This window comes from Cyprinodon tularosa, unplaced genomic scaffold (assembly GCF_016077235.1).
Source record: "Cyprinodon tularosa strain WSP-4 unplaced genomic scaffold, ASM1607723v1 ctg724, whole genome shotgun sequence".
Taxonomy (NCBI): Eukaryota; Metazoa; Chordata; class Actinopteri; order Cyprinodontiformes; family Cyprinodontidae; genus Cyprinodon; species Cyprinodon tularosa.
This window is the reverse complement of record NW_024039479.1, coordinates 335,573-362,103: the sequence shown is the minus strand read 5'-3', so window position 1 is coordinate 362,103 and position 26,531 is coordinate 335,573. Positions and strand designations below refer to the sequence as shown.

Here is a 26,531-nt window from a genome sequence, read left to right as displayed (position 1 = left end):
CAGCACTTTTTTTGGCAAACTTACACACCGAAGCAACACTAATTTTAGTGACCTCCGATCGGCGTAACCGGGTGTCATTACCACCAGCGTGAATAACAATCTTACTGTATTTAACCTTATCCTTAGCCAGTAGTTTCAGGTAGGATTTGATGTCGCCCGTTCTGGCCCCCGGCAAACATTTGACTATGGTCCCTGGTGTCTCTAATGCCACGTTTCTGACTATGGAGCTGCCAATCACCAGAGTGGGCTTCTCAGTGGGTGTGTCACTGAGTGGGGAAAACCGGTTAGAAACGTGAACGGGTTGGTGGTGACCAGTGGGCAGAGATCCACGACTACGCTTTCTGCGTACAGTTACCCAATCGCCTGGCTGCTCAGGCACTTTTGGAGGACAGCTACGTGGGGGGCCTACTTCAACAGCCTGAAGCCTGGATTCTAACTCTGACACCCTCGCCTCCAAAGCTACAAAAATACTACACTTATTACACATCCCATTATCACTAAAGGAGGCAGAGGAATAACTGAACATCTGACACAGAGAGCAGGAGAGAGGAGAGGAAGAAGGAAGAGTTGGAAAAGAGTCAAGGGAGGGAGAGAGAGAAGCCATAGCAATGCTAAGCTAGCGCTAGCCTAGGCTAGCTACTTCTTGCTATCAGAAATAAAACCGTGTGAAACTGACAAGTGCTCAGTAGAAAAGTGCAGCAGAAGGTGCTATGTTTTAAAGTAGTCAGTTAGAGTTACTTAGATACAGAGATATCACAGAGAAAATAACTTAACTTCAGATGGAGATCCTCTGAACAGCTGCACACTCAGTTGCACACTCAGTTAATCCAAACAGGAAGTGAACAGGTCCAAACAGGAAGCAAGAAGCTTACTGTGATTTCTGTGTGGGCAGGCTTTCCTCTGGCATGACAGCAAAAAGGGGGCCATATTAGCTAGGTGCAATTTGAAAAAAAATAAAAGGCTTGCATATTGGTTGTTAATCTCAGACGGAACATATAAACTTCACATCTCCATGAGGTTTTAATTATTAACTACTATTAACAAAAGACGTGGACCTAACTTCTATACAACATTTTCTAACTACACAATATCCATACTGTAGTAGTTGCTCTTCAGCACATTCTCCATCTCCACCCTTAGCTCTGGGCATGAGTTGTATGTACAGGGTAACTCCAAAATTGGCCCACAGGTGTGTACAATTGGTCGGCGTTCCAGTCCTTCCAAAGGTGAAAATATCACGTTTACTGTAGGGAAGCAAATGACATATGAGCCTGTCACAAATCTCAGCAACCTTCTGAGACCCACCTCATCCAATCCTCTAATGTACTGCTGTAGAAATCTAAGCGCTTGTTTCTCAGCTGGAGAAACTGGACTTGCTTCAATCAGCTTGAGGACCTTCCTGCAAGTTGGTTTTTTGTCTTCATACATGAGCTGCATTTTTGTTGTTGTGGTTATGGCGGTCTTCAGGGGTTTCCCGGGAACTGCAGACATGTTATCAAGAGCATATTTAGGCTCTTGAATTATTTGTTTGTGTGCTACTTGAAGGAAGACTGCTTTAAGGTTCTCTCGTGATGGAACCATTTTCACTCCAAGTCGATCAAGTCAATCTAAAAACTCATCCTGGCTATCACTGTCAAGGTCTTCCAATAAAGCAGCTGTTATGAGATCTCTCTCACACTGACTAAGATACAAGAGCAAATATTCAAACAGTATATCACTGGACACAGCATGTTCTCCAAATATCAATGCTGTGGTAAATGCTGGTGCAAGGCATAATGGAAGGTATCCTTGGTCCAGATATCCTTTAGCCAGGATTGTTCCTACAGCCTTCCATTCTTCCTCCTGCCATTTTGGTGAGAGGGATGGCACTCTCATTTCTGCCCCCTCTGCAGCACAATCTAGATTTTCTGTCCAAAAAGCAGCATAGACGTATGCATCTGTGTCCTTTTCATTAACAATGAAAATCATGGAGCACCCATGATTTTATTGAGCTGCTGTAGATGGTCCTCCTTGTGATTCATTCACACTAAATGGCTTTTCCTGTGGCTGATCAGAATAATCTTTCTGGTTTTGCTTTTCCCCCATAGTGGCACCATGTCTGTCCATCTGGCTGTCTGTGTCTTTCAGGTCTACCCGTCTCATTGTGTTTAGATAAAACTGTAATATCTCAAATTTAGAAAGTGTGTACAAGTCACCCACAGTAGTGCTGTCATCAAGTACTGATTCCTTGAAATCATAAACATCATGGATAAAGTCCTCCCATTTTCCTTTTGTTGACTCACCGTTGGGAAAAAAAACTGTTGTTTTGCATTAGAAATAAGGTTGTTTTTGGTGGATGACTTGGATACAATTATGTTGTGATTCTATAGGTAAATTCTATTCCCAGCCCGCTGGGAATTTATGTTTCTGATACTTTAAGATGTTTATTGCCCTCCCCTGTAGGGGTGGTAAAATATCTTATTTAATCAGATATTATTTCAGCTGTTATATACTGTTTATGACACACAGTCCTACTAACTGTGTGTTAGAACAATAAATGAAACAGTGATTCGAGCACTAATCATGGTCAAACAGTTATTTCTGCACATACATGGAATAAATTCACCACAACTTCTGTTCAAAATATAAGATTTTATTAACAAAATTCATTCAGCTCCAAGTCAAACGTATTTCAGTTTAACACTCTCAACTAAGGCTAGTAAAACTCAACTAAACTAAACTAACTACTATGTACAAAGAGGAAGGGGAAAACGGTTGGAAAACATATTACAGTTTAAGAAACCAAAGTTTATCTGGAAGAATTTGGGATATGATCAAATTAGCTTTTCACTAATTTTAAAGAAATTGGAATATTTTCAGACCAATTCACAATGCAAATCCATGAGGTGAATAAAACATTATTTGGCCAAATAATGTCCTATTAAAAGATTTGCTTAATCAAGAACCAAAAACCTTTAACTAAATGATTCTTTACCCTCTTTGAAATAGCTATAGCAGCGAATAGACATCAGGATTCCACTAAATGACTTTTGGTCATTCTTAGCAATGGAAATGTAATGAGCATCTGAGGAACACATGAACACTAATGTTACATCAGTGTTTAAATCCTTAGTGAATAAAGCTTGTCTAAGCTTTAGCAACAGCTCAACACATATTCCTGTAGCATAGCGTAGCATGCAGTCCATTCTTTAGCATCAATTAGCGTTGTCTTTACTCAGCAGTAAACACACGATATGATTAGCATCATCAAAAGACACATTGCTTGTTCTGTCCCTAATCATGCCAGACCTGCAAACCTTTTTCCATGTCCATTTGGAAAGCTTGAGTTTCATCCAGTTTTGCAGCTCTGCAGTCAGGGGTTCCTTTGTCTCAGTCTCACAGCAGGGGTCCCCTCAGTCTCACCCCCAAGGATATGGTTCTCATCCAGTTTGGCTCTGTAAGTTCTGAAACTCGAGAGAAATGTGTTGTAAAAGTTCTGTTTGCAGCAGTTAGGTTCTGAAGAGTTCTGACTCATCCTTGATGGTTCTGGGGATCTGGTTCCCCTGGGGCCTGCATCTCCACTGTGGGCCACAGTGGGCCCCAGCTTTGAGCGCAGGAGCAGAAGCAGGCTGGATCAGAAGAGGGAGAAAGAGAGAAGAGGCAGAATCCTGTGTGCTCTGTGGTTTTCTCTGTCTTCACAGGGAGGGGGTAGGTTTTCACACCTCTGTGACTTCCATGTGACTGCTTTGGCTGAAAAGGGGGGGGGGCTGCTGAAGTCCCCCAGCTGTTATTCACCAAAGCTGCGTTTTCTTCTCTGGTCATCCTATCAGGTTGAAATATGGACACTGGTTCTGACTGTCCAAAAGGTATGATCATGGCATATGGCATAACAATTAGCAACCTGGTGCCCCCACCACAACGCTTTCTGACTTGTTTGCCCTCATGTATCCACCCCATCTCAATTTTTTGTGCTGCCTTTAAAGTGTTTTTTGATTGATCAATCCTTGCTTTCCTTGTAGGCCAGTTTAACTGTTTAGATTCCTCACCATGACTGGCTGTTGCTGTCCTCATTTTCTTTCAAAGTCTTTCAAGAAGGGACAAGAACTTTTGTCTTCTCCTTTTTGCTTGTCCAGACAGTATCGTCTAGTGGCAATCCTGTCCCCATACACTGGTATATAGCGTGCAAGGCAGTCATCAGCTATTTCTCCCAGAAGTAATTTGTCAATCTATAAAGGAGCTTTAAGTTACTTGCCAAACTGTTTTACCAGAGTACATATACTGTAGTATGCATTTTTGTAATACTTAAAAAATGTTCTTTGCTATAGAGTAAATCAATATAAATTAATGTCTTATTTCGTGTTCCCATCATGCCCTTTGTAGCCCAACCCACAAGAAAAATGTAACCAAGATGAGATTAAGGAGATAAACAGAAGGCAATTATTTTGAGAAGAAAAAGTATTGGAGTAATTGAGTCAGAAATTGTGGACCCCACACGCTTAATAAAATAAAATAAAAAATGTTGTAGAGCCACACAGTAGGGGGAAGTCATGTTCCAACTTGTGTTTTAGGCTTCCAAACTTAAAAAACATATTTGCTCAGAAAATGCAGAATAAAACTGTACAAAACGATCAAAAATGCTTATAAACTAATTCTATTCACTTGCCTTAATTCTTAAGACCTAAAACTGCGGTCAAAAAAGGTGAAGCTCCGTCACATCAAAACCTCGAGGCTTGTTTACTGAACGTGCCTAACGTGAAAAGACCTTCGAACCCAGAATTTAGCCACGTCTAAAACGCTATTACCATGTAGCAGCAACTAGTGGTAGTATACATTTCTAACACAATTAATCTTATATCAATTGTGGGACTTACAAATGTTCTTTAAAAGCATTTCAGTAACAGCTCAAATGTTCTATTCCCATTCAAAAATGTGTATTTGTCTTGGAGACTCCAAAGGCTATTAGGTCTCATGCAACCTTAGACACTTAGTCCAGATTAAATGATCTAATACTTCCTAAATGCAACATGAGCAGTCATACATCACATCTTTATAGGTCCCAGTTTAGTATATTCTATGGTCATTTATCCAATTTGGTCTTAACAATGCCAACTAAAACCCCGTGTTAGCAATACACAGTCGTTATTAAGGAAATAGTAGCTCCATTCCTGACATGAATTACCTCGTCTTCTTTCATTTCAGTAATTTTCACCTCAGCAACACCTGGATGGAAACTGGCTGATAGCAGGGCACAAAAATCAACACTTTCTGAAAAGATGAAGAGTGTAGACTTTCTGCTAAATCATTCTAATGTAAAATATGACAGATTACTGGATTAAGGACATTTCAAGTATATGATATGATGTCACACATAACACTTTTTCAGAATTTGAAATATAGTTTATCCTTATTATGGGAGGAGGAGAGTAGATTATTGATATTTCTCCTGCCTGAAATAATCTGTTCCTCCTCCATAACATGGGAAGAAATCAAATTACCTGCAAATATTTAACTATGTTTATTTTTCTCTTCATCAACATTAAATCATGTGGATTTGGTGGCATTTGATTTCATTATTTTAAAAAATTTAAGGAGGGAAACCATATATTTTAGTCGACTGAAATAACGACTGTTCCCCCTTTGATGATCTTTATGAAATTTATTTTCTGTTTAAATGTTTATCTAACAATTTATAAATATTCAAAAAAAAAATGTAAACCAAAACCAGTGGACTTTGATTTTGCTTTCTATCAAGAAAGATTTCTCAATTCAAAATAACTGGAGCAGTGCTACTCCAATTTGAATTGAGAACTGAAAATACTTTTCATAAAGATCATCACACCAACATTCATATTTATTTTAACTATTTTGGATTTCAAAAATATAAAATAATAAATGTTTCAAACATAATATATCAAAATGATAGTTTCAAAATTCCCAGGATTTTGTTATTTAATCTCATGTTATTGGGGGGATGGATTATATCAGGTGGCTAAAATAGTTGATTTGGCTTTCACAACTCTGGCAAATAATGAACAGATGCTACTGAAATCACATGATTTGTTGTTGATAAAGACAGGAATAAGCACGGTTAAAAACTTGCAGGTAAATAAATGTCTTCCCATGTTATGGAGGGGGGATTGTTATGTGTGATAGCATGTAGTATACTAGAAATGTCTTTAATCCTGTAATCTGTCATATTTTACATTAGAACGGGATTTACCCAAAAGTCTACTGTCTCATCTTCACCCTCAGGTACCCTGATCGCCTAGAATCCTAGATCCTCCCATTAGTTGAGTTCAGTTTTGTTGCCTGCTCAGGTAATGTTCATTAAACTAACGTTATGCCCTAATCTGAGCCGCGAACCTCAAATCACATGACCTCTTGGACTGGACCGCAACAGTTTAGATTTTTTTATCGGCTATAACTTATTAAGGTGCAAGTGAAAACGTGGGAACATTGTTGCTATACTTAGCAACTTATCCATGTTAAAGAAAGTTGCCCCAAGACAGTACAGATTCTGCACCATGGACTAATATGACTAGTTGCACAGCAACATAATCTATACAAACCAAAGTTTTGTTGTTGTTGGGCCAAGTCTTATTGGTTTGACGTTATGTGAGCTATGTTAAAAAAAATGTGGCTTAGATTAAGTCCTCCATGCTTACTAGTGCAGAGTTATTGAGGCTACATACTGGCCGTGTTAGCTAAACAGAGATGACACCACCTTGATTGATGACGATAGCAATAATTTCATAATAAATTCATTAACTATAAACATTCTATAAAGTCTATCAACAACATGCATCTGCACTGGAAGTATCGAGCTAATGACTTACCCTCCTGCTCCTATGCAGCAATTCTTCGGTGGAACGGCAGTGAGGTACGGAAGCGTAGTGAGTGACCAGACACTGGTCACGTACCTAGTTATCTCGTAATTACGAGATCTTTTCTCGTAATTACGAAATAATATCTCATATTTACAAGATCAGTATTTTGTAATCAGGAGATACTGATCTCCTAATTACGAGATAAGCTGTCAGATTTTTTTTTTTGGTGAATGTTTGAAGAAAAAGAGTTGCCACAAAACATGAAAATAGGTTATCTGAGTTTTCAGGTCAGACCTTCCATCCCTCCACCGCTTCGTTGTTTGAAGTGTCAAAGATATGGACACATAGCTACAGTTTGCAAAGGGAAGCAGAGATGTCCAAAATGTGGGGAAGATCACAAGTTTGAAGTAGAAAAACTGAGATTATTTGTAGCAAATGTTATCAACTGCACTGACCAAGCCAAGCATAAAACTGATTAAAATAATAGTGAGAGGAGCTGAAAAGTTTTTGGGGTTTAAAGAGGGATCATGGGAGAACATAAACAAAAAGTTGGAGGTAGATGGGAGACCAGGACCACCAGCTGATATATGTTAATATTACAATGGAATGCAAGAAGTTTAATAGCTAACGGACAGGAACTTAAAGGTTATATTGACAGTCTTAAGGAACAACCAGAAATCATTTGTGTTCAGGAAACATGGTTAAAAACAACTTTAGATTTTGGGATCAAAGGATATAATAGTGTAAGAAGAGATGGACAGGAGGGAGGTGGAGGAGGATGTGCAATATTTGTAAAGCAAGGGATACAATATCAGGTATTAGGGAGAGAACTTGAATACATAGTAATTGAGATATGGGAACAAGAATGTAAATTTAAAATAATAAATTATTATAATCAATGTAAAACATTATCAATTGCAAAAATGGAAGAGTTAACTGAATATTTGGAAGGGAAAGTAATCTGGTGAGGGGATTTTAATGCAAATAGTACATGGTGGGGTAAATGTAATGATAAAAATGGACACGTTATAGAAGAATTAATGGAAATGAAAGATCTTGTATGTAATAACGATGGGAAGGGTACAAGAATCAATGTAAGAACAGGGATGGAATCGGTGTTAGATTTAACTATTGTCTCAAATGTGATAGCTGGTATATGTGAATGGTTCATTGATAAGAATACAACAATCGGTAGTGATCATTATCCTATAGCAATAAGAGTAGGATTATATTTAAATAATAAGAATATAAAGAGCAATAAAAAACTACATTTTAATAAAGCAGACGTCAAGGAGGCGCTTTAAAGAAGAAAATGTGAAAAGCATAAAAATTGTCAAATAAAAGTCATAAAACATTTTTTGCAGATGTATATTACTATTCTTTAGTGAGTTAAGAATAGAAATAAGTAGTTTTAATACCATAATTACATTATTTATGGACACCCGGATGTATCTGTTCGCGCATGCGCAGAACGAATTGGGTAGTGACAGGCTTCAGTATTTCAGGTGTAATAATCCTCCCAGCCAGGCGGCGGCGCCCCGCAAATTCCATTCGTCAACAGAAGAAGAGTCGCCTGCGGAGCTAGCAGTGCCATAGCTAACAACGCCAGAGCTAACAGCGCCAGAGCTAGCAACGCCATAGCTAACAGCACAGAGCTAAAAGCACAGAGCTAACAGCACAGAGCCTCTGTGGATCACAAGAAGCTGCTGCGGTCTTGAAGACAGGATGGGACGTAAAGTGACTCTGTCAACATGCTCGTTGAACCAGTGGGCTCTGGACTTTGATGGAAACGTGGAGAGGATCTTGAAGAGTGAGTTGATGGTTTAATTTATTACACCAACTAAACTCAGCTCAGTGGATTGTCAAAATGTTGAAAGTTTGTCAGTGCTTCTGGAATTTAAGGGGATGTTCTCCCAGACAAAATAAGGATAGTTTTTTTTTTTTTTTTTTTTTTTTTTTTTTTTTTTTTTTTTTTTTATGAACTTTATTTAAACACAGTAAGTCCAAACAAGTAAGGCAATAACAACATTACAATTCTATGGAAGGCATAGTGGAGGCAGATTTCAGAATGGGAATACAACGTAACATTGATGAGGAAAATAAAGAATGAGTGAGTAATGATTATGAAACAATATACACACCAGGAACCTGTAAACTTAAAAAAATACTGAATTACAAAAAAAAGACAAAAAAAAAAAAAAAAAAACATGTTTCATTGATATATATATATATATATATATATATATATATATATATATATATATATATATATATATATATACAAAAAATATTATTAGGAACTATATTTATCAAACATTATACTGGGCAAGTAAAAATTGTTTCTGGCAAGTGGTAAAAATCCTTAAGGTCTCTCCCTGATGTTGCTATATTCAGTTAGATCTTTTACCAGTCTGTCTCATATTGTTGTGAGTTGATCTTCCTTTTAGGAAGCCAGATTGAGATTCTGCAATTATGTTTGAGATTCTGGATTGTAGACGTATCGTAAAAATGGATGTTAGTAATCTATAATCAGAGTTTTTGAGTGTAATGGCTCTTCTATTTTCAATCATTCTGGGCTCCTTGTCTGGTTCTGGGATACATCTAATAATTCCTTGTTTCATTGTGGAAGGTATAGTAGGACTTTTAAAGATGTCTGTAAAAACTTGATGCAGTAATATTTCTTTCTAAAAGTGTTTATAAAAGTTCCCAGTAAGTCCATCAGGACCCGATGCTTTGTTTAATGATAAACCATTAACAGCCTTATCAAGTTCTTCTATTGGAATAATGTTGTTGCATGTTTTTTTTGTAGTGATTGTCTATTTTAGGGATAAATGTTTCAATTTGATCAAGAAAGGTGTGAGATTTTGATTGTGAGAATTTGGAAGTATATAAATTGCTATAAAATGTAAATATCTGTTGATATTAATTTTTCATTGTTGGTTTCATCATTGTTTATTATTAAGGATTGGAGAGAATTTTGTTGTTGTCGTCTTTGTTTTTTTCTCCTTCCTCGATCCATTTGGCTCTGATCTAATAATATATAATAATAAAATAATAAAGGCTCCTTTGGCCTTTTGAATTTACATTTCATCCAGTTTATTTTGGAGGATTCCTATTTTCTGTTTGTCTTCATTTGATGGGTTTATTGCAATATATATTTAGTTGTACAATATCAAGTTCTTTTCTTTGGAGTTCTTTTTTAATTTGTTTGCTGAATGAGAGAAAATGGTCTGATCTTCTACTTTAGGAATTCCCATTTTTGAACAGGTCATTTAATTCTTCAGAATGCTTTATATTCTGGATTAATTCTTTGATTTTTTTGACAGTAGGTGTCATTTTTTGGAAGACTGTAGTTAAATGTATTTATTTGCACCTGGTTTCCAGTGTTGAGGTTTCATTTGTAAGGAAATAAGACTTTGGTCAGTTAACGGTGCAGCAGAAATGTCTGAGTTGATGTCATTGATTCATAATTCATTAGTTATAAGCCAGGAATCAAGTCTTGATTTAATGTTTGACCTAAACCATGAAAATTTGACACAATTAGGGTTAAGATGACGCCACATGTCTACTAATTTTTGTTCATTGCAAAAATGGTTAAATATTTTGTTTGGATAACTTAAGTTACCGTATTTTCACGACTATAAGGCGCACTTAAACGTCTTTTTTTTCCCTCAAAATGTGCGGTGCGCCCTTTGGTGCGGTGCACCCTATGTGTGTTGTAACTGCGACTTTTGAGACCACCTCATTGAGGAGATGATGAAAGAGTGGCTGAATGTAAGGAGACCAGGTGTTTTTTTCCCACTCATCACCATCGCTGTTAATATGTAACTCCATGCGTGCCCATCTCACAGCTGATGTGAAAAACATGGGGAAACAAATTAACGCTGTGCTCGCTGTTCAACCGCTCGACATCGGTGTGAACCGGACCCAGCAGGTGCAGCAGAAGCAGCGAGTTTACATGCAAAGTCAATGGTTGACGCGCGTATAGGTGCAGCAAAAGGTCCCGCAGCGCATTTTGAGCAGCAGGCGCAGCGGGTCGGGAGCGTTTAAGCATCTGACGCACCGCCAACGCGCTGCTGCTGCTCGAGATGGAAAAATTGAAGTTTTGCTGCTGGACGCGCCGCATCAACCAATCAGAGAAGCTGATCTGGGAGCTGACAGCGAGACAGACACAGCGCTCTGATGACATATGATATTAACGCAAATGAAAAGGGCTGGATGGATGAGGAGATGATGAAAGCGTGGCTGAGGCAGGTGTATGTGAGGAGACCAGGTGGTTTTTTCCACGCATCACCATCGCTGCGTGCCCATCTCACAGCCAATGTGAAAAAAAAGGTGAATCAAATGAACGCTGTGCTCGCCGTTATCCCGGGGGGTCTGACAAAGGAGCTTCAACCGCTCGACATCGGTGTGAAGCGGCCGTTCAAAGTAAGGCTGCGAGCGGCGTGGGAGCGATGGATGACCAACGGAGACCACAGTTTCAGGATAAGTGGAAGGCAGCGCCGGGCAAGTTACGCCACCGTTTGCGGATGGATTGTAGATGCTTGGACTAACGTGTCTGCTGGCTCTGTTGTTCAAGCTTTCGCAAAAGCCGGCATTATTTCTGAGGAGCCGCCCGGCACGGAAAGTGACTCTGACAGCGAAGAAGGGGAAATTGGCATGTCTGATTTAGCGCAGCTGTTTAATTCAGAAACAGAGGATGATGACTTTGATGGGTTTGATTAATACTTTGTAATAAATACATGAATAAAGCACAATCATACTCAGTTTTGCTCCCGCTCTATTTTTCTACCTGAAAACTTAATTCAACAGCAGCCTCTGGGCCGGGTCTCCTCCTCTTCACCGCGGTGGCTGGCAGGTGTTTTTTCATCTAAATAATCTAAATCTTGCAGCTATATTTGCTGTGATCAGTGGGAATAAAGTAGTTTTAATATGTTTTTAAGTGAGAAAGGCCACCTGAAAACTTAATAATTGCAGTCAGTTCATCCAGATTATCTATTTCTGTCGGAGGCACTCAGACCCCCACATACCAGCGGTGCACCGACAGTAGAAATCCCTTCAACAGCAGCCTCTAGGCTGGGCAGCCTCCGGGTTCACGCGGTGGCTGGCAGGTGTTTTTCATCTAAATAATTTAAACTGCAGGCACCAGGATACCGGCAATAAAAGCGAACATATTCCGTCGGCAGGTTTCAGGATTTTAAGTTAATTTAGGAGTGATCACAGCGCTGTGTCATCTGCGATGTGTCTGTCTCACGGCCAGCTGCCAGGTTTGATTAATACTTTGTAAAAAATACATGAATAAAGCACAGTCATACTCAGTTTTGGCCCCGCTGTATTTTTAAATACGCAGTAGAGGTATTTAAAGGTAGTAGAGGACATGTACCTGTATATAAAAAAACGCGCCCTATAGTCCGGTGCGCCTTATGTGTGTGTTAAATACAGAAATGGCACACATAACTGAGAGTGCGCCTTTTAGTACGGTGCGCCTTATGGTCGTGAAAATACGGTATGTTTAGAAGGACATTTATCATAATATTCTTCTTGAAGGTTAAGATCTCCACCAATTACAACCTTGTTTGTTGAGTAAAGTGATTTTAGGTGCTCTAAGTTTAGGGTTATTTCTTCTAGCAATAATTTGTACTGGTTTGGACTATTATAACCATATATATTTAACAAAATAAAAGTTAGGTTATCCAAACAGACAGTGAGGAATAACCAGTGACCTTTTTCATCCATTTTACTTTTTTAGAAGAATAGCGACCCCTGCTGACCTTGAAGAACCATAACAAAAATAAGCTTCCCCGCCCCATTGTTTAGTCCAAAAGTTGCTATCATTATGTTTTGAGTGAGTTTCTCATAAGAATATTATATTAGCATTTTTCCCTATACAAAATAAAAACAAACTTTTCCTTTTAGTCAAATCTTAGTCTCCTTGCATTAACAGAAATTAGCCAAAGTTCACTTTTCAAGTTAGACATAAGGAATTAATACAATAACAAAAAAGTAGAAAACTAAATAAAGTAAGGTTGAATAGTATTTAAATGGGTTTTACCTGAGAACAAATTGAAGTGTAGGTAACATAACTCCTGAATTGTAAGGTTATTTGAAGTTAGAACTGTTGTGTAGAACTATTCAATTCAATTCAATTCAGTTTATTTATATAGCGCCAAATTCACAACACATGTCATCTCAAGGCACTTTACAGTTCAACCAGATCATACAGTCAAATTGATACAAAGTTTTCTATCTAAGGAAAACCAGTTGATTGCATTGACTCATTGACTCAAATACAATCCCCCACACTAAGCATGCTTGTAGCGACAGTGGAGAGGAAAAACTCCCTTTTAACAGGAAGAAACCTCCAGCAGAACCAGGCTCAGTGTGAGCGGCCATCTGCCGAGGCCGACTGGGGTTCAAGGAGACAGAAGCAGAGACACAAAAAGCAGCTGTAAAAGGCGGCCCCGTCCAGGAAACACACAGCCAGGCAGACGAGCTCCAAGGCAGCTCCCATGCCAGAGGACGAAGAGAGCACATCCACTCAGTCACGGTCAGAGAAACAGGACCACACTGGAAAACAGGCCGATCTCCAACATCTATTAACAAGGGTGTTGATAGAAGCAGCACAGCTGATGTTTTTTTCCAGGATGACGTCACAGCCAAACAGGAACAGACGAGGCAAAGCTACTCTGAGGAAAAGCAGAGAGAGCAGAAGGTTAGAGATTGAACTAACAGATTCTGCAGAATAGGAGAACAGAGAGAGAATGAAGCAGAATGATGAAATGGGGGTCCCTATGTCTTCCAAAAGTCTAAGCCTATAGCAGCATAACTATAGAGATAGCTCAGGATAACCTGAGCCACCCTAACTATAAGCTTTATCAAAAATGAAAGTTTTAAGCCTAGCCTTAAAAGTAGACAGGGTGTCTGCCTCACGGACTAAAACTGGTAGTTGGTTCCACAGGAGAGGAGCCTGATAACTAAAAGATCTGCCTCCCATTCTACTTTTAGAAATTCTAGGAACCACTAGTAAACCTGCAGATTGAGAGCGAAGTGCTCTGTTAGGAACATAAGGAACAATCAGATCTCTGATATAAGATGGAGCTTGGCCATTTAAGGCTTTATATGTGAGAAGGAGGATTTTAAATTCTATTCTTGATTTAACAGGAAGCCAATGAAGAGAAGCCAGGATAGGAGAGATATGATCTCTCTTTTTCATTTTCATTAGAACTCTGGCTGCAGCATTTTGGATCAGCTGAAGGCTTTTAACTACAGTTTGTGGACTTCCTGATAGTAAAGAATTACAATAGTCCAGCCTTGAAGTAACAAATGCATGGACTAGTTTCTCAGCATCACCCCTGGACAGGATATTTCTAATTTTTGCAATGTTCCTCAGATGAAAGAAGGAAATTCTAGAAACCTCTTTGATATGGGATTTAAATGACAGGTCCTGATCAAAAATAACACCAAGATTTTTTACTTTATTATCTGAAATCAGTTTAATCCCATCCAAATGAAGTGACTGGCTAATCAGTTTCTTTTTCAGAGACTCTGGTCCAAAGACTATAACTTCTGTTTTGTCTGCATTCAGAAGCAGAAAGTTAAGAGTCATCCAGGTTTTTATGTCTTCAAGACATGCCTGTAATCTATGTAATGGGTTAGCTTCATCTGGATTTATAGACAGATATAGCTGGGTATCATCAGCATAACAGTGGAAATTAATCCCATGCTGTCTAATAATTCTACCAATTGGGAGCATGTATAAAGTAAAGAGAATTGGTCCTAGCACTGATCCCTGTGGTACTCCACAGGTAACCTTTGAGCGTGTTGAAGATCTATCATTAACATGAACAAACTGAATTCGATCAGATAGATAAGATTTAAACCAGTCTAGTGCTGTTCCTTTAATTCCAACAAAATATTCAAGTCTTTCTAAAAGAATATTATGGTCAACTGTATCAAATGCAGCACTAAGATCCAACAGGACGAGCACAGATACAAGTCCATTATCTGAGGCCATGAGAATATCATTAGTGACTTTCACCAGAGCTGTTTCAGTGCTATGATGAGCTCTAAAGCCAGACTGAAACTCTTCAAAAAGTTAATTATGGTGGAAGTGATCGCAGACTTGTTTGGCAACTACTTTCTCAAGAATTTTGGATAAGAAAGGAAGATTGGATATAGGTCTATAATTGACCAAGTCATCTGGGTCAAGAGACGGTTTCTTAAGCAGAGGTTTAATTACAGCAATCTTAAAAGCTTTAGGTACTCCCTGTAACAGAGATAGATTAATCACATCTAAAATGGAGGAGGAGATCAAAGGGAATACCTCCTTAAATAACCTGGTTGGAACTGGATCTAACATACAAGTTGAAGGCTTAGATGAAGACAATAATTTTGCTAATTCAGAGAGTTCAACTGGATCAAAGCAGTCTAAACCCGGTTCAGATTCCATGACTACCTCAGGTACAATCGCGGATAGAGGAGTGCTTATGATCTTATTTTTAATAAGATCAATCTTATTTATAAAGAATCCCATAAAATCATTGCTGCTAAGAGCAGGTGGAATGGACGGTTCAACAGAGCTATGGCTCTGGGTGAGTTTGGCAACTGTATTAAAAAGAAATCTAGGATTATTCTTATTCTCCTCTATTAATGAGGAGAAGTATGCTGCTCTTGCTTTACAAAGGGTCCTCTTATACAGCAGTAAACCATTTTTCCAGACTAGGAAGGACTCTCGCAGGCCTGTGGAGCGATATTTTCTCTCCAGTTTCCTAGCATTTTGCTTCAAAGTACGCAGCTCTGCATTAAACCAAGGAGCAAGCTTTCTATTTTTAACGGTTTTCATTTTCAAAGGAGCTGCGTTGTCTAAGGCAATACGCAGAGAACTAGCAACCCCATCAACAAAATCATCAACCTGTGAAGGGGAATAAGCTAAGCTTTTGCACTCTGCAGCACTGCTCAGTGACACAGAGCAGAGAGAAAGTGAAGCAGATTCTTTAAAATTTATAACTGCACTATCTGATAAAGATCTACTAAAATTGAACCTTCTTTTGGGGGAGGAGAACTCTGTTAAAGTAATCCTGAAGGTTATTAGAAAGTGGTCAGAGAGGACAGGGTTGTGAGGAAATACTGTTATTTCTTCACATTCTATGCCGTATGTCAGCACAAGATCCAAAGTATGAAGATGAGAATGCGTGGGACAATTCACATTTTGAACAAAGCCAATAGTGTCTAAGATAGCATTAAAGGCTGCTCTTAAGCTATCGCCTTCAATGTCAGCATGGATTTTAAAATCTCCCACTATGATGACCCTGTCAGTATTTAATACCAAATCAGAAAGGAACTCTGAAAACTCATCTAAAAATTCAGAGTAAGGACCTGGTGGACAATACAAAGTTACAAAAAGAAGAGGTTTTCTTGCCTTGAAATTTGGATCAGGGAAATTAAGGGTTAAATGTTCAAAAGAGTTGTAGGTATTAATTGTTTTGGGAGTAATCAGTAAGTCAGACTGGAAGATTGTTGCTACTCCTCCTCCTCGCCCAGAACTTCTGGGGATGTGAAAATTTAAATAGCTTGAAGGAGTTGCCTCATTTATGCTCACATAATCCTCTTGCTGCAGCCAGGTTTCTGTAAGGCAAAACAAGTCAATGTGATTATCACAAATCAAGTCATTAACTAGTAGACTTTTAGAGGAAAGCGATCTTATGTTAAACAGACCGCATTTAATTGTTTTAACTTTTTCCCCAATTGGAGTTATTTTGATTTTAATTAGATTATCATGATTTACTCCTTTGGGAATCTTTGCTAATTTATTAGATTTTGGTCGTGGGCAAGACACTGTCTGGATGGAGTAAAGAGTGGGTAACAGTAGAGAAGCTGCAGAGATGTGTGTTAAACTACAACTCTGCTTCCTGGTCTGCACCCTGGGTGGTCAGGGTTTTGGAGGACTAATAAATGTGGCCAGATTCCTAGAAAGAAGAGCTGCACCATCCAAAGTGGGATGGATGCCGTCTCTCCGAATCAGACCAGGCTTTCCCCAAAAGGATTGCCAATTATTAATGTAGCCCACGTTGTTTTCAGGGCACCACCTAGACAACCAGCGGTTGAATGACAACATGCGGCTAAACATGTCATCACTGGTCAGATCAGGGAGGGGACCAGAGAAAATTACGGAGTCCGACATTTTTTTGGCAAACTTACACACCGAAGCAACACTAATTTTAGTGACCTCCGATCGGCGTAACCGGGTGTCATTACCACCAGCGTGAATAACAATCTTACTGTATTTAACCTTATCCTTAGCCAGTAGTTTCAGGTAGGATTTGATGTCGCCCGTTCTGGCCCCCGGCAAACATTTGACTATGGTCCCTGGTGTCTCCAATGCCACGTTTCTGACTATGGAGCTGCCAATCACCAGAGTGGGCTTCTCAGTGGGTGTGTCACTGAGTGGGGAAAACCGGTTAGAAACGTGAACGGGTTGGTGGTGACCAGTGGGCAGAGATCCACGACTACGCTTTCTGCGTACAGTTACCCAATCGCCTGGCTGCTCAGGCACTTTTGGAGGACAGCTACGTGGGGGGCCTACTTCAACAGCCTGAAGCCTGGATTCTAGCTCTGACACCCTCGCCTCCAAAGCTACAAAAATACTACACTTATTACACATCCCATTATCACTAAAGGAGGCAGAGGAATAACTGAACATCTGACACAGAGAGCAGGAGAGAGGAGAGGAAGAAGGAAGAGTTGGAAAAGAGTCAAGGGAGGGAGAGAGAGAAGCCATAGCAATGCTAAGCTAGCGCTAGCCTAGGCTAGCTACTTCTTGCTATCAGAAATAAAACCGTGTGAAACTGACAAGTGCTCAGTAGAAAAGTGCAGCAGAAGGTGCTATGTTTTAAAGTTGTCAGTTAGAGTTACTTAGATACAGAGATATCACAGAGAAAATAACTTAACTTCAGATGGAGATCCTCTGAACAGCTGCACACTCAGTTGCACACTATTATGTCTCTAAGGAGAAACTCGTTGACCGTTGATAAAGGCATATGGTCCTTTAAATGCCGCCTTTATTCCAGCTTTCCATGCTTGCTCTACTTTGGGCCACAGGGCCAGCCGTGCTCCTCGGTCTTCAGTGAAACGGATGTTGAGCTCCCTGCAGATGGGATGTTGTTTAGTGGATCGCCAGAGTTCGTCCCTGAATACCCGTCCTGAAAACTGTACAATAATCTGCCGTGGGTGGTTGGTGTTGTTTGGGCAAAGACGATCTACCATGTACAGGATAGAGTCAATCTTTTCTTTTCAATGCCGCATAATCCGTCTGATGAGGTTTGTGACTTCCTGTCTTGTATCTTCGTCCTTTCGCTCTTTTAAGCCTTTGATGCACAGATTCCATCGTCTTTTATAGCGCTGATTCTTATTCTGATCCTGCCGCTTTTTGTTCACATCAGTGTGTGAGTGAATGGGTGAATGAATGTAGTGTAAAGCGCTTTGGTCAAGTCTCCTAACTTGAATAAAGGCGCTATATAAGTACATGCCATTTGCCATTTACCATTTACCTTTTACAATCTTGGACCTTCTTGGTCAGCTCGACCGTTCGTGGTTTAAGATTAGCAATTTCACTTTCCATCTTTTGGTTTTTTTTTTTACAATCTTGAATTTCGGCACTATTGAACTCCACCGCTTTGGCAACATTTGCAATGGAGAGCGTGTTCTGTTTCATTGCTTCTCCAAAGTTCAGCATCATTTTCTGTAGATGTTCAACAGCTTCTAAAATCTTGGCGTTGGATGCATTGGAACTGACCTCATCCTGTCCTTTCATGTTCCTGTGTGGTACGGCGGTGTTGCCTGGTGATGTAAGGGTATTTTTCATGGTATCGGTGTCCATGCAGTAGTCGTGAGTTAGCAGAGTCCTGTTGGTTTTGGTGTTAGCTTTGTTAGCCATTGCTGTCAGTGTTTTCGTCTTGCTTGTAGTTTTCTTTCTCGTTTTCACAGGAGGCTTTTAGTTATTATTATTGTTAGTTCACGACGAGATTCCCCTTTTTTTATGTGTAAATTGAGGATTTCATAACCGTTCTACTGTTATTCAAAGAGTTTGCTACCCAGAGCTCAAAACTACACATCCGCTCTCTTCGCCATCTTGCCGCTCCTCTGCCATAAGGATAGGTTTCCTGAGTTTTCCAGTTAGGCCATATGTCCCTCCACCACTGCGTTGCTCCAAGTGTCAGAGATTTGGTCGCATCGGTCTGTAAACAAAGATGTGCTAAATGTGGAGTAGGGCTGCAACTAACGATTATTTTAAAAATCGATGAATCGGACGATTATTTTTTCGATTAATCGATGAATCGGACAAAAAATATTTTTTATATTAACCTCTTTATTCCAAAATAAACATTTTAGACAGAACAAACAAGCACACAAGTACAGGTTGCTCATTAACTATACTGGTGCAATATGAAAAATAAATGTTTGTGTTAAAACTACGCAAACTTACATGAGAAATGTAGCTGTACATCCACAAAATATAGGGTACTTTGTTTCATAAAGCGCAAAAAAAGACATTTTTGTTTTTAAAAGCCCCTAAGGGGTTCAAACAATAGGCCCCCCATTTCAACAAATGAGTTTTTTTAGACTAGAAGAGTTCTGCCTTTTAAGACAGGAAAGTATAGCAGTTAAAGTTGCTACTTGAGAAAATACTGAACCATAGAGATAAAAATAGCCCTGTGATTCAAATTATAAATTGTATTTGGAATAAAAATGAGAGAACTAGGGGTGCTAAAAAACACATCCTCCAAAGACTCCAATTTACATGGGAATGTGGCAGATAATTAATTGACATATTACTGATCTTGCTGGATTTTATTCTGCTTTACTTCCATAAATTGCAGGATCTTCTTTACTTTATCTTCGCCAGAAGATTTAAACTTTAAAAGCCTTGCCCTCATAATTTGCAAGTTAATTTATTTATAAAGTAAATGTAAACGCTGCTTAAGCTAATTCAAATGAAATTAAAAGTAAAATAAGTAGCCAACCTTATCACTGTCTGTAACCTACTAACACGGTAAGGAAAGCATCAGATGAGCTACCCGAGAAACTAACGTTACGTTTCCCCACTTTAAAACCAAACAAACATGGTGGTTCCGTGCCATGTTAATTTCTTTTGAAAAAAGTTGCACTTTTTTCGCTTTACAAAGCGCAGGCTATTTTAATTATTGTGATCAATTTGCGCCGTCAATCCCGGTGCATGCCTCTGACTGCAGCTGAGAGGGACTCCTGCGGGAGTAGGGGGAGGCGCCCCACGGCAGAGTAGGAACGATACATGCTTTCACGTAAGAGTCTCCAAAAGCCGCCAGTGAAACCGAAAAAAGTCGCCAGATTTGTCGCTAGTCGCTTTTTTGAAAAATAGTCGCTGGAGGGGTCTGAAAAGCCGCTGAGTTGGCAACACTGCTCCTCATATTTTTTTTCTTCCTCTTTCAGTCAAGAGCCAGTGATGACGGCGCGGCGGATGACGCAATAATCGCGCGACACAACTAATCGATGATGAAATTTGTTGCCAACGCTTTTAAAAGTCGATTTTTATCGATTTTATCGATTCGTTGTTGCAGCCCTAATGTGGAGGAGACCATAAATATGAGGAATGCAAAGATGATGTTGTGACTGTGGAGGTCAGCATAATGTTGCATATGGAGGCTGTGAAGCAAGGAAAAAGAGCAGCAGAAATTCAACCACTTAAAACAGCTAAAAACATTAGCTATGCAGAAGCTACCAAGAAGCTTCTGGAAGAGAAAATAAATATCCATCAGAGAATGATGGCTCAGCAGAGTTCATTACCAGAGCAAAACCACTGAGTAATGTCAGGATTAGATATAACAATAAATACGTTCATTCTCTTTATGGTTTATGTTATTAACTGTACTGACCAGGAAAGAAAAACAATCAAACTTATGGTGAAAGGGGCAGAACATTTCTGGTCTGCAAAGGATCTTTCCTGGGAATTAATAAACAAAAAGCTTGAGACTGATGGTAAAACAGGGAGAAAATGATTCTCCTTCAGTGGAATGCTAGCAGCTTATTAAGTAATGGACAAGAGTTTAAAGCTTATGTCAATTATTTGATATTATTTGTGTGCAAGAAACTTGGCTTAAAACAGAATTAGATTATGTGATAAAGGATATGATAGTGTTCGAAGCGACAAGGGACAGGGAAATTAGACTGGATGAATAAAACAGGGAACTCAATATAGATTTATAGGAAAAGGGAAAAAATTAGAATGGATTGCTGTAGAAATTTTGATTAAAAATGAAATTGTTAAAATATTTAATTTCTATAACCCTTGTTTAAAAAAAAACATTGTTTAGAGGAAATGGGTGAATTCACTGAAAATATAAATGGTAATGTTATTTGTGGAGATTTTAATGCTCATAGCACACTTTGGGATGGTACTAATGATTCAAATGGAGAGGTGATGAAATAATAGATATAAAGAATCTGGTTGGTATTAATGATAGAAGTGGTACCAGAATTAATATTAGCAATAGATTAGAATCAGCAATAGATCTTGCATTAGTGTCTACAGATATTGCAGGAATCAGTAATTGGAAAGTTTGAAAAGACTCAACCATAGGAAGTGATCATTATCCAATGTTAATAAAAATGGGGTTTGAGGTTCGGATGTTAAAGAAAAATCATCATTTTCAGTTGTTTATTGATTATAAAAGATCACAAGCTCTTGTCAAAAGAACTGGAAAATGTGCAAAAAGGGTTTACTGGCAAACGTTTTGTAATTGGGTTGGTAGAGAAACAAAGATTTCAAATATCTGGGGTACAGTGTTTAACATTTGGGCCGCCACAGTCTGATATAGACACAGACAGAGAAAAAACAGAAAGATCTGTCAGTTTATCAGACCGTTCCACAGCTGTGCTTTCATACCGCCCCTAACCCAGCGCCATAGAGACACAAATTCTTTGTTAGATTTTTTTCGAAGCGTGCATCCCGCCCTCCATTATAAAAATGCTGCCCGGCTGCCCGGTGTTGTCAACTCAGCGACTCTGTTGCTATATTTAGCAACTTGTCAGATCCCTCCGGCGACTCTTTTTCAAAAAACTAGCGACAAAATCTAAAGACTTTTCTGGTGTCACTGGCGGCTTTTGGAGACTCTTTGGTGAAAGCACGTATCGTTCCTACCCTTGTCCTCCAGCAGCAGGTGCTGCCATGGGGCGCCTCCCCGTCCCACCCTGTCCTCCTGCTTCCACAGGAGTCCCTCCCTTTCAGCGCTGCAGTCAGAGCCACAGCATGCAGACATCCCAAGTCTTCCTGATATCGATAGTTGTTCACGGATGCCCGCGAGTCGGATAAATTATCCCGGATTTTAGACTATGGGAGGAGGTGTTTTTTATTGCGATAGAGAGTGAGCAGGCAGTACAGTAATTCATGCATCATGTGCGGATTAGATCTACTGCGATTGCCCAGGATTGCTTGTGAAACCTGTGCAGCGTTTCTGTCCAAAGCGATGCTCTGATCAACCAGCGTTCCAGGCAACTGGTTGATCAGAGAGCTGATTGGATCAGTCCCATAAGTTTCTCTGGGTTACTCTCTGGCAGTCACCTAGTTACCACTCAAAGCTGTGCATCCTGGGAAACGGCAGAGGTTCAATCCTCGAGTAAAAAAACAAAATATTGGACTAATTCTTCAGCAGAATATACTGAAGTATATCCAAGTCTAGAGAAGGGGAGGAACAGTGGCAGATCTAGACTAAATGTACCAGGGGGCCAGGAGGGGGCCAGCGTGTTTTCATTGGGGCCCAGAAAAGCATGAAATAAAAAACTGGGCAAGAGATTCAAATATATTAAGAGAGCTGCATGAAGGTCAATTTCTTATGAGGTCAATATACATTTAGAATTTAGGAATTTTACATATTTTTGACTGAATATAATTTAAAACTACCTTTTTTCAGAATAAGAAATCAAGCAAAACTGATAAATTCAACTGTAAAAGTTAGAGCAATTATTTTTTATTTGTTGTGAATAAAATCTTATGTCTTCAGTACGGGGGGTGGGGGGGGGGTGGAAGAGACAAGCATCTCCCTGAAATGAGTTTCTGGAACTTGGGATGTCTGAGCAGGTTTACCCTCCCGCCCTGAATGAAAGCCGGGGGGGCTTACATTCAGGGCGGGAGCGAGCGGGATGTAAATGTAAAATGTTATTTGGTCTAAAATAAATAAATGAATTTTAAATGTTTTATCTTAAATAACGGCTTTTGATTCACACAGCAACAGTCACTCAATCAACTTGTCGGTTGTGTTTTCCTCTCTAAGATAAGGATTTCTAGGCTCCTTAGTATACCACAGGGGAAAAAAGAAAAAGAAAAAAAAATGTGAAAAGTGGCCTCAGAAATGATCTTAAAGGGGAACACCTTTTTTTTTTCCATTGGCCCCATGATTTTCCGTTATTCCATCATGTTCTACTCACCCATATGAGTTTATGTCATTTGGAGCCGTTCTGAAGATATTCAGTTTGGTTATATCCAAGTAACGTCTTCCTATGGGCAACGACTTGAAGGCACAAACTAAACTGTTCATCATTTATTCTTTATGGTACGCCAGCATTCAGAACATGGAGGCCAATCACTGTCCCCCAGACATCTGCCGTTAGATTTTTATATTTATATCTTTTAAAAACAAAGCGGCGTGTGTATGACATCATCCAGACTGGAGTCATAACAGGCAGCCCGGGCCACAGGCGGCTACGCTCTACCCCTTCTATTCATTCTAGCTAATCTGTATCGTTCATTTGGAGAGCGAGATCATCTGTGGTAGCAGCACTAGACATCTTCCAGGCATGGGAGGAAAACTAGCAGCAGTTCAGAGGACAGGATGAATGAACGGTAGCCAGCGCGTGGATGATGTCATACACCAGTTGTATCATTTTATTTGATTGTATTTACCCCCCACACTTTAAAGGCCTGTCTGTGAAATTATTGTCTGACATATAACCGGTCCGTGGCGCAAAAAAGTTTGGGGACTGCTGCAATAGAGCACGTGTTCTATGAATGCAATCAAACCATTTTGGAATTGCTTAGAAACATGGATCAAATCAAAAATTGCTCTTCCTCAGTCTATCTCTAGAGATATGGTAACTTTTGGAATATTATTGAAAAACAAAACAATAGAACTCAGTTGTACCTAATTTTGTGTTTAGCAAAATTCTTTATTCATAAACAAAGAGTGTTGAGATCATCTCCAATATTTAACATTTTTTATCTGAATTCAAGTTATATTTGAAATCTCTTGAATGTACCGAGTCACGAATCCCTGACTGAAATACTGATGGTTTGCCCCCCGATGTTGCCATGGTTATTGTTGTTTCATTCGGGTCCTTATCAATAATGCCTTGTACTTCCATTTTGAAATCTGCCTCTGCTATGCCTTCCACTGGTTTGTATTGTTGCCTTACTTGCTTGGACTTACTTTCTTAAAGGAATAGTACACCCAAAACATGATTAGCCTTCATTTTCTACTCACCCCCATGCTTAACAACACTCTGGAGTACTTTTTTGATATCTCAAATGCATCTGGAGATCTGGGAGGCTTCTTGCTGTCTGCTGACATTCAAATAATGGAGGTCTATGGTGCCAGTGACAGAAAGGTCCATAAAAGTCCACAAAAAACTTGTCAATATTCCTCCATACTGCTCGTCCAATGTATTCCAAGTGTCCTGAGTGGGTAGCATCCAGAATTTACTCGAAACGAAGTCATTTAGAATGTTTTTAGAGCATAAATAGTAGTGTATAGGATTTCCTGAAAGCGCGCACATGCGCGTTCACGACGCTACGGAAGCCGGCAGACCAAGCCAGATGAAAGTGCGCATTCAGCGTCTGCTCTGCCAATAATGCAAGCGTAGAAGAAGAAATGTGCCGTTTACCTGTGCAAAGAAAGAAACAACAAAAGAAAAATGTCTGAGGACTTCAGTGTTGAGGAAGAGCATGAGTTCTTTGCCGAACTGAATGCGCTGGTTTGGTCTGCCGGCTTCCGTAGCGTCGTGAGCGTGCATGTGCGCGCTTTCAGGAAATCCTATACACTACTGTTTATGCTCTAAAAACATTCTAAATGACTTCGTTTCGAGTAAATTCTGGATGCTACCCACTCAGGACACTTGGAATACATTGGACGAGCAGTATGGAGGAATATTGACACGTTTTTTGTGGACTTTTATGGACCTTTCTGTCTCGGTCACCATAGACCTCCATTATTTGAACGTCAGCAGACAACAAGAAGCCTCCCAGATCTCCAGATGCATTTGAGATATCAAAAAAGTACTCCAGGGTGTTGTTCAGCATGGGGGTGAGTAGAAAATGAAGGCTAATCATGTTTTGGGTGTAGTATTCCTTTAAACAAAGTCCATAAAAAAAGAAAAAAAGTTGCACATATTTGGAAATGAGAATGGCAACTTAAAAATCCCAAAAAAATATTTTTTCTTTGTAATGTTTTATGGATAAACAACACAACAGTTTATCTTGTTTTTATTTTGTTTTGGTAAAAATTAGTTCAATATAATAACCTGTTAGGAGCTGTTTGTAAAGTAAAGCTTTAAAAAAATTAGGAGCAATATTTATTATTATTTTGCATGTTTTAAACAAGGGGCTTATTTTTTCACTCTGTTATTCATTCATTTATAAAAATCAAAGTTCCAAACTAAATATTTATTTTCTAAACTAAATAATTAATGTGTTAAATAAACATTTAGTTAAAAAATAAATATTTAGCTCAAGACTAAATATTTATATAACCAACTTAATTATATAGTTTGGTCAAAAAATATTTAGCTTGCTGAAACATTTTTTAACTGACAAACTAATTAATTAATTTGGGACTTTTATAAATGAATGAATGACGGGGTGAAAAATAACCCCTTTATTTTTCTCTAAACCATAAATATTTTTACGGCTTCACTTTACAAAAGGCTGCCCCATTATAACCTGCCTGTTTTCCGCTACCTTATAAATTAAAACTAAAATATATCCTGACATAGATCCTGTTTTCAGATGTTGCGCTAACACAGAGCGTAAAACCTGAGAACATGTTGTCAGTTTGACAGGCTGCTTCCCTCCAGACTCGCCCTCCACAGAGATAACGCCCTCATTCTTCACTCAGCTAAGAAGCCTTAAAGGTCTGATGTCCAAACTCTGGTTTGTTTGCTGTTGCGTGAGAACACAGAGAAATCAGATGGTTTGTTTTGCCACAATCTCTGCCTCAGATTCTGACAGCGGGGCACCAGAAGGCGCTGTTGAGCCACTGAGACCCAAATGGAGAATTTCTGATCAAAAGTTTACTTTGCTGGACCAACAACATAAAGCTCAAAGCGGATGAAAAATTAAAACATTCAGTTTTGCTGATTAAAAACCAGAAAGTGTTGCAGACGTTTGTTTTCATATCGGGTCATTACAGCATGAAGCTCCTCTTCTACAGGTTTAATTCCTGTGTGTGTTTTTCCTACAGGTATTGAAATTGCTAAGGCAAATGGAGCCAAGTACAGGCTGGGTCCAGAGCTGGAGATCTGGTAAGGCAGTCTGTGATGTTGGTTTAACGCTTTATTCTTCTCAACACAATGGCCAACAAGAGGGAGAAGGCCTGGACTAGACCTGGACTGACTATAAAACCTCATGTGATCAACCTGCAACATTTCCTAACCAACCAACCGTATCATCTGGATGTGGTCTGCCATAAAGGGGGAGAAGCAGTT

At 39.3% G+C, this 26,531-nt stretch overlaps 1 protein-coding gene across 2 annotated transcripts in view; it reads left to right on the top strand.

Moving 5' to 3' along the window:
* Window positions 1–8,411: 8,411 nt before the first annotated feature.
* nadsyn1 (NAD synthetase 1) overlaps window positions 8,412–26,531 on the top strand; it is a 49,977-nt gene continuing 31,857 nt past the window's right edge. Inside the window, exons 1-3 of one of the 2 annotated variants that reach the window (XM_038269221.1) lie at window positions 8,412–8,427; window positions 8,471–8,616; window positions 26,288–26,348. In XM_038269221.1, the coding sequence (XP_038125149.1) occupies window positions 8,532–8,616; window positions 26,288–26,348 (146 nt within the window). In that variant the 5' untranslated portion in view covers window positions 8,412–8,427; window positions 8,471–8,531. The other variant, XM_038269220.1, reaches the window with a different exon arrangement.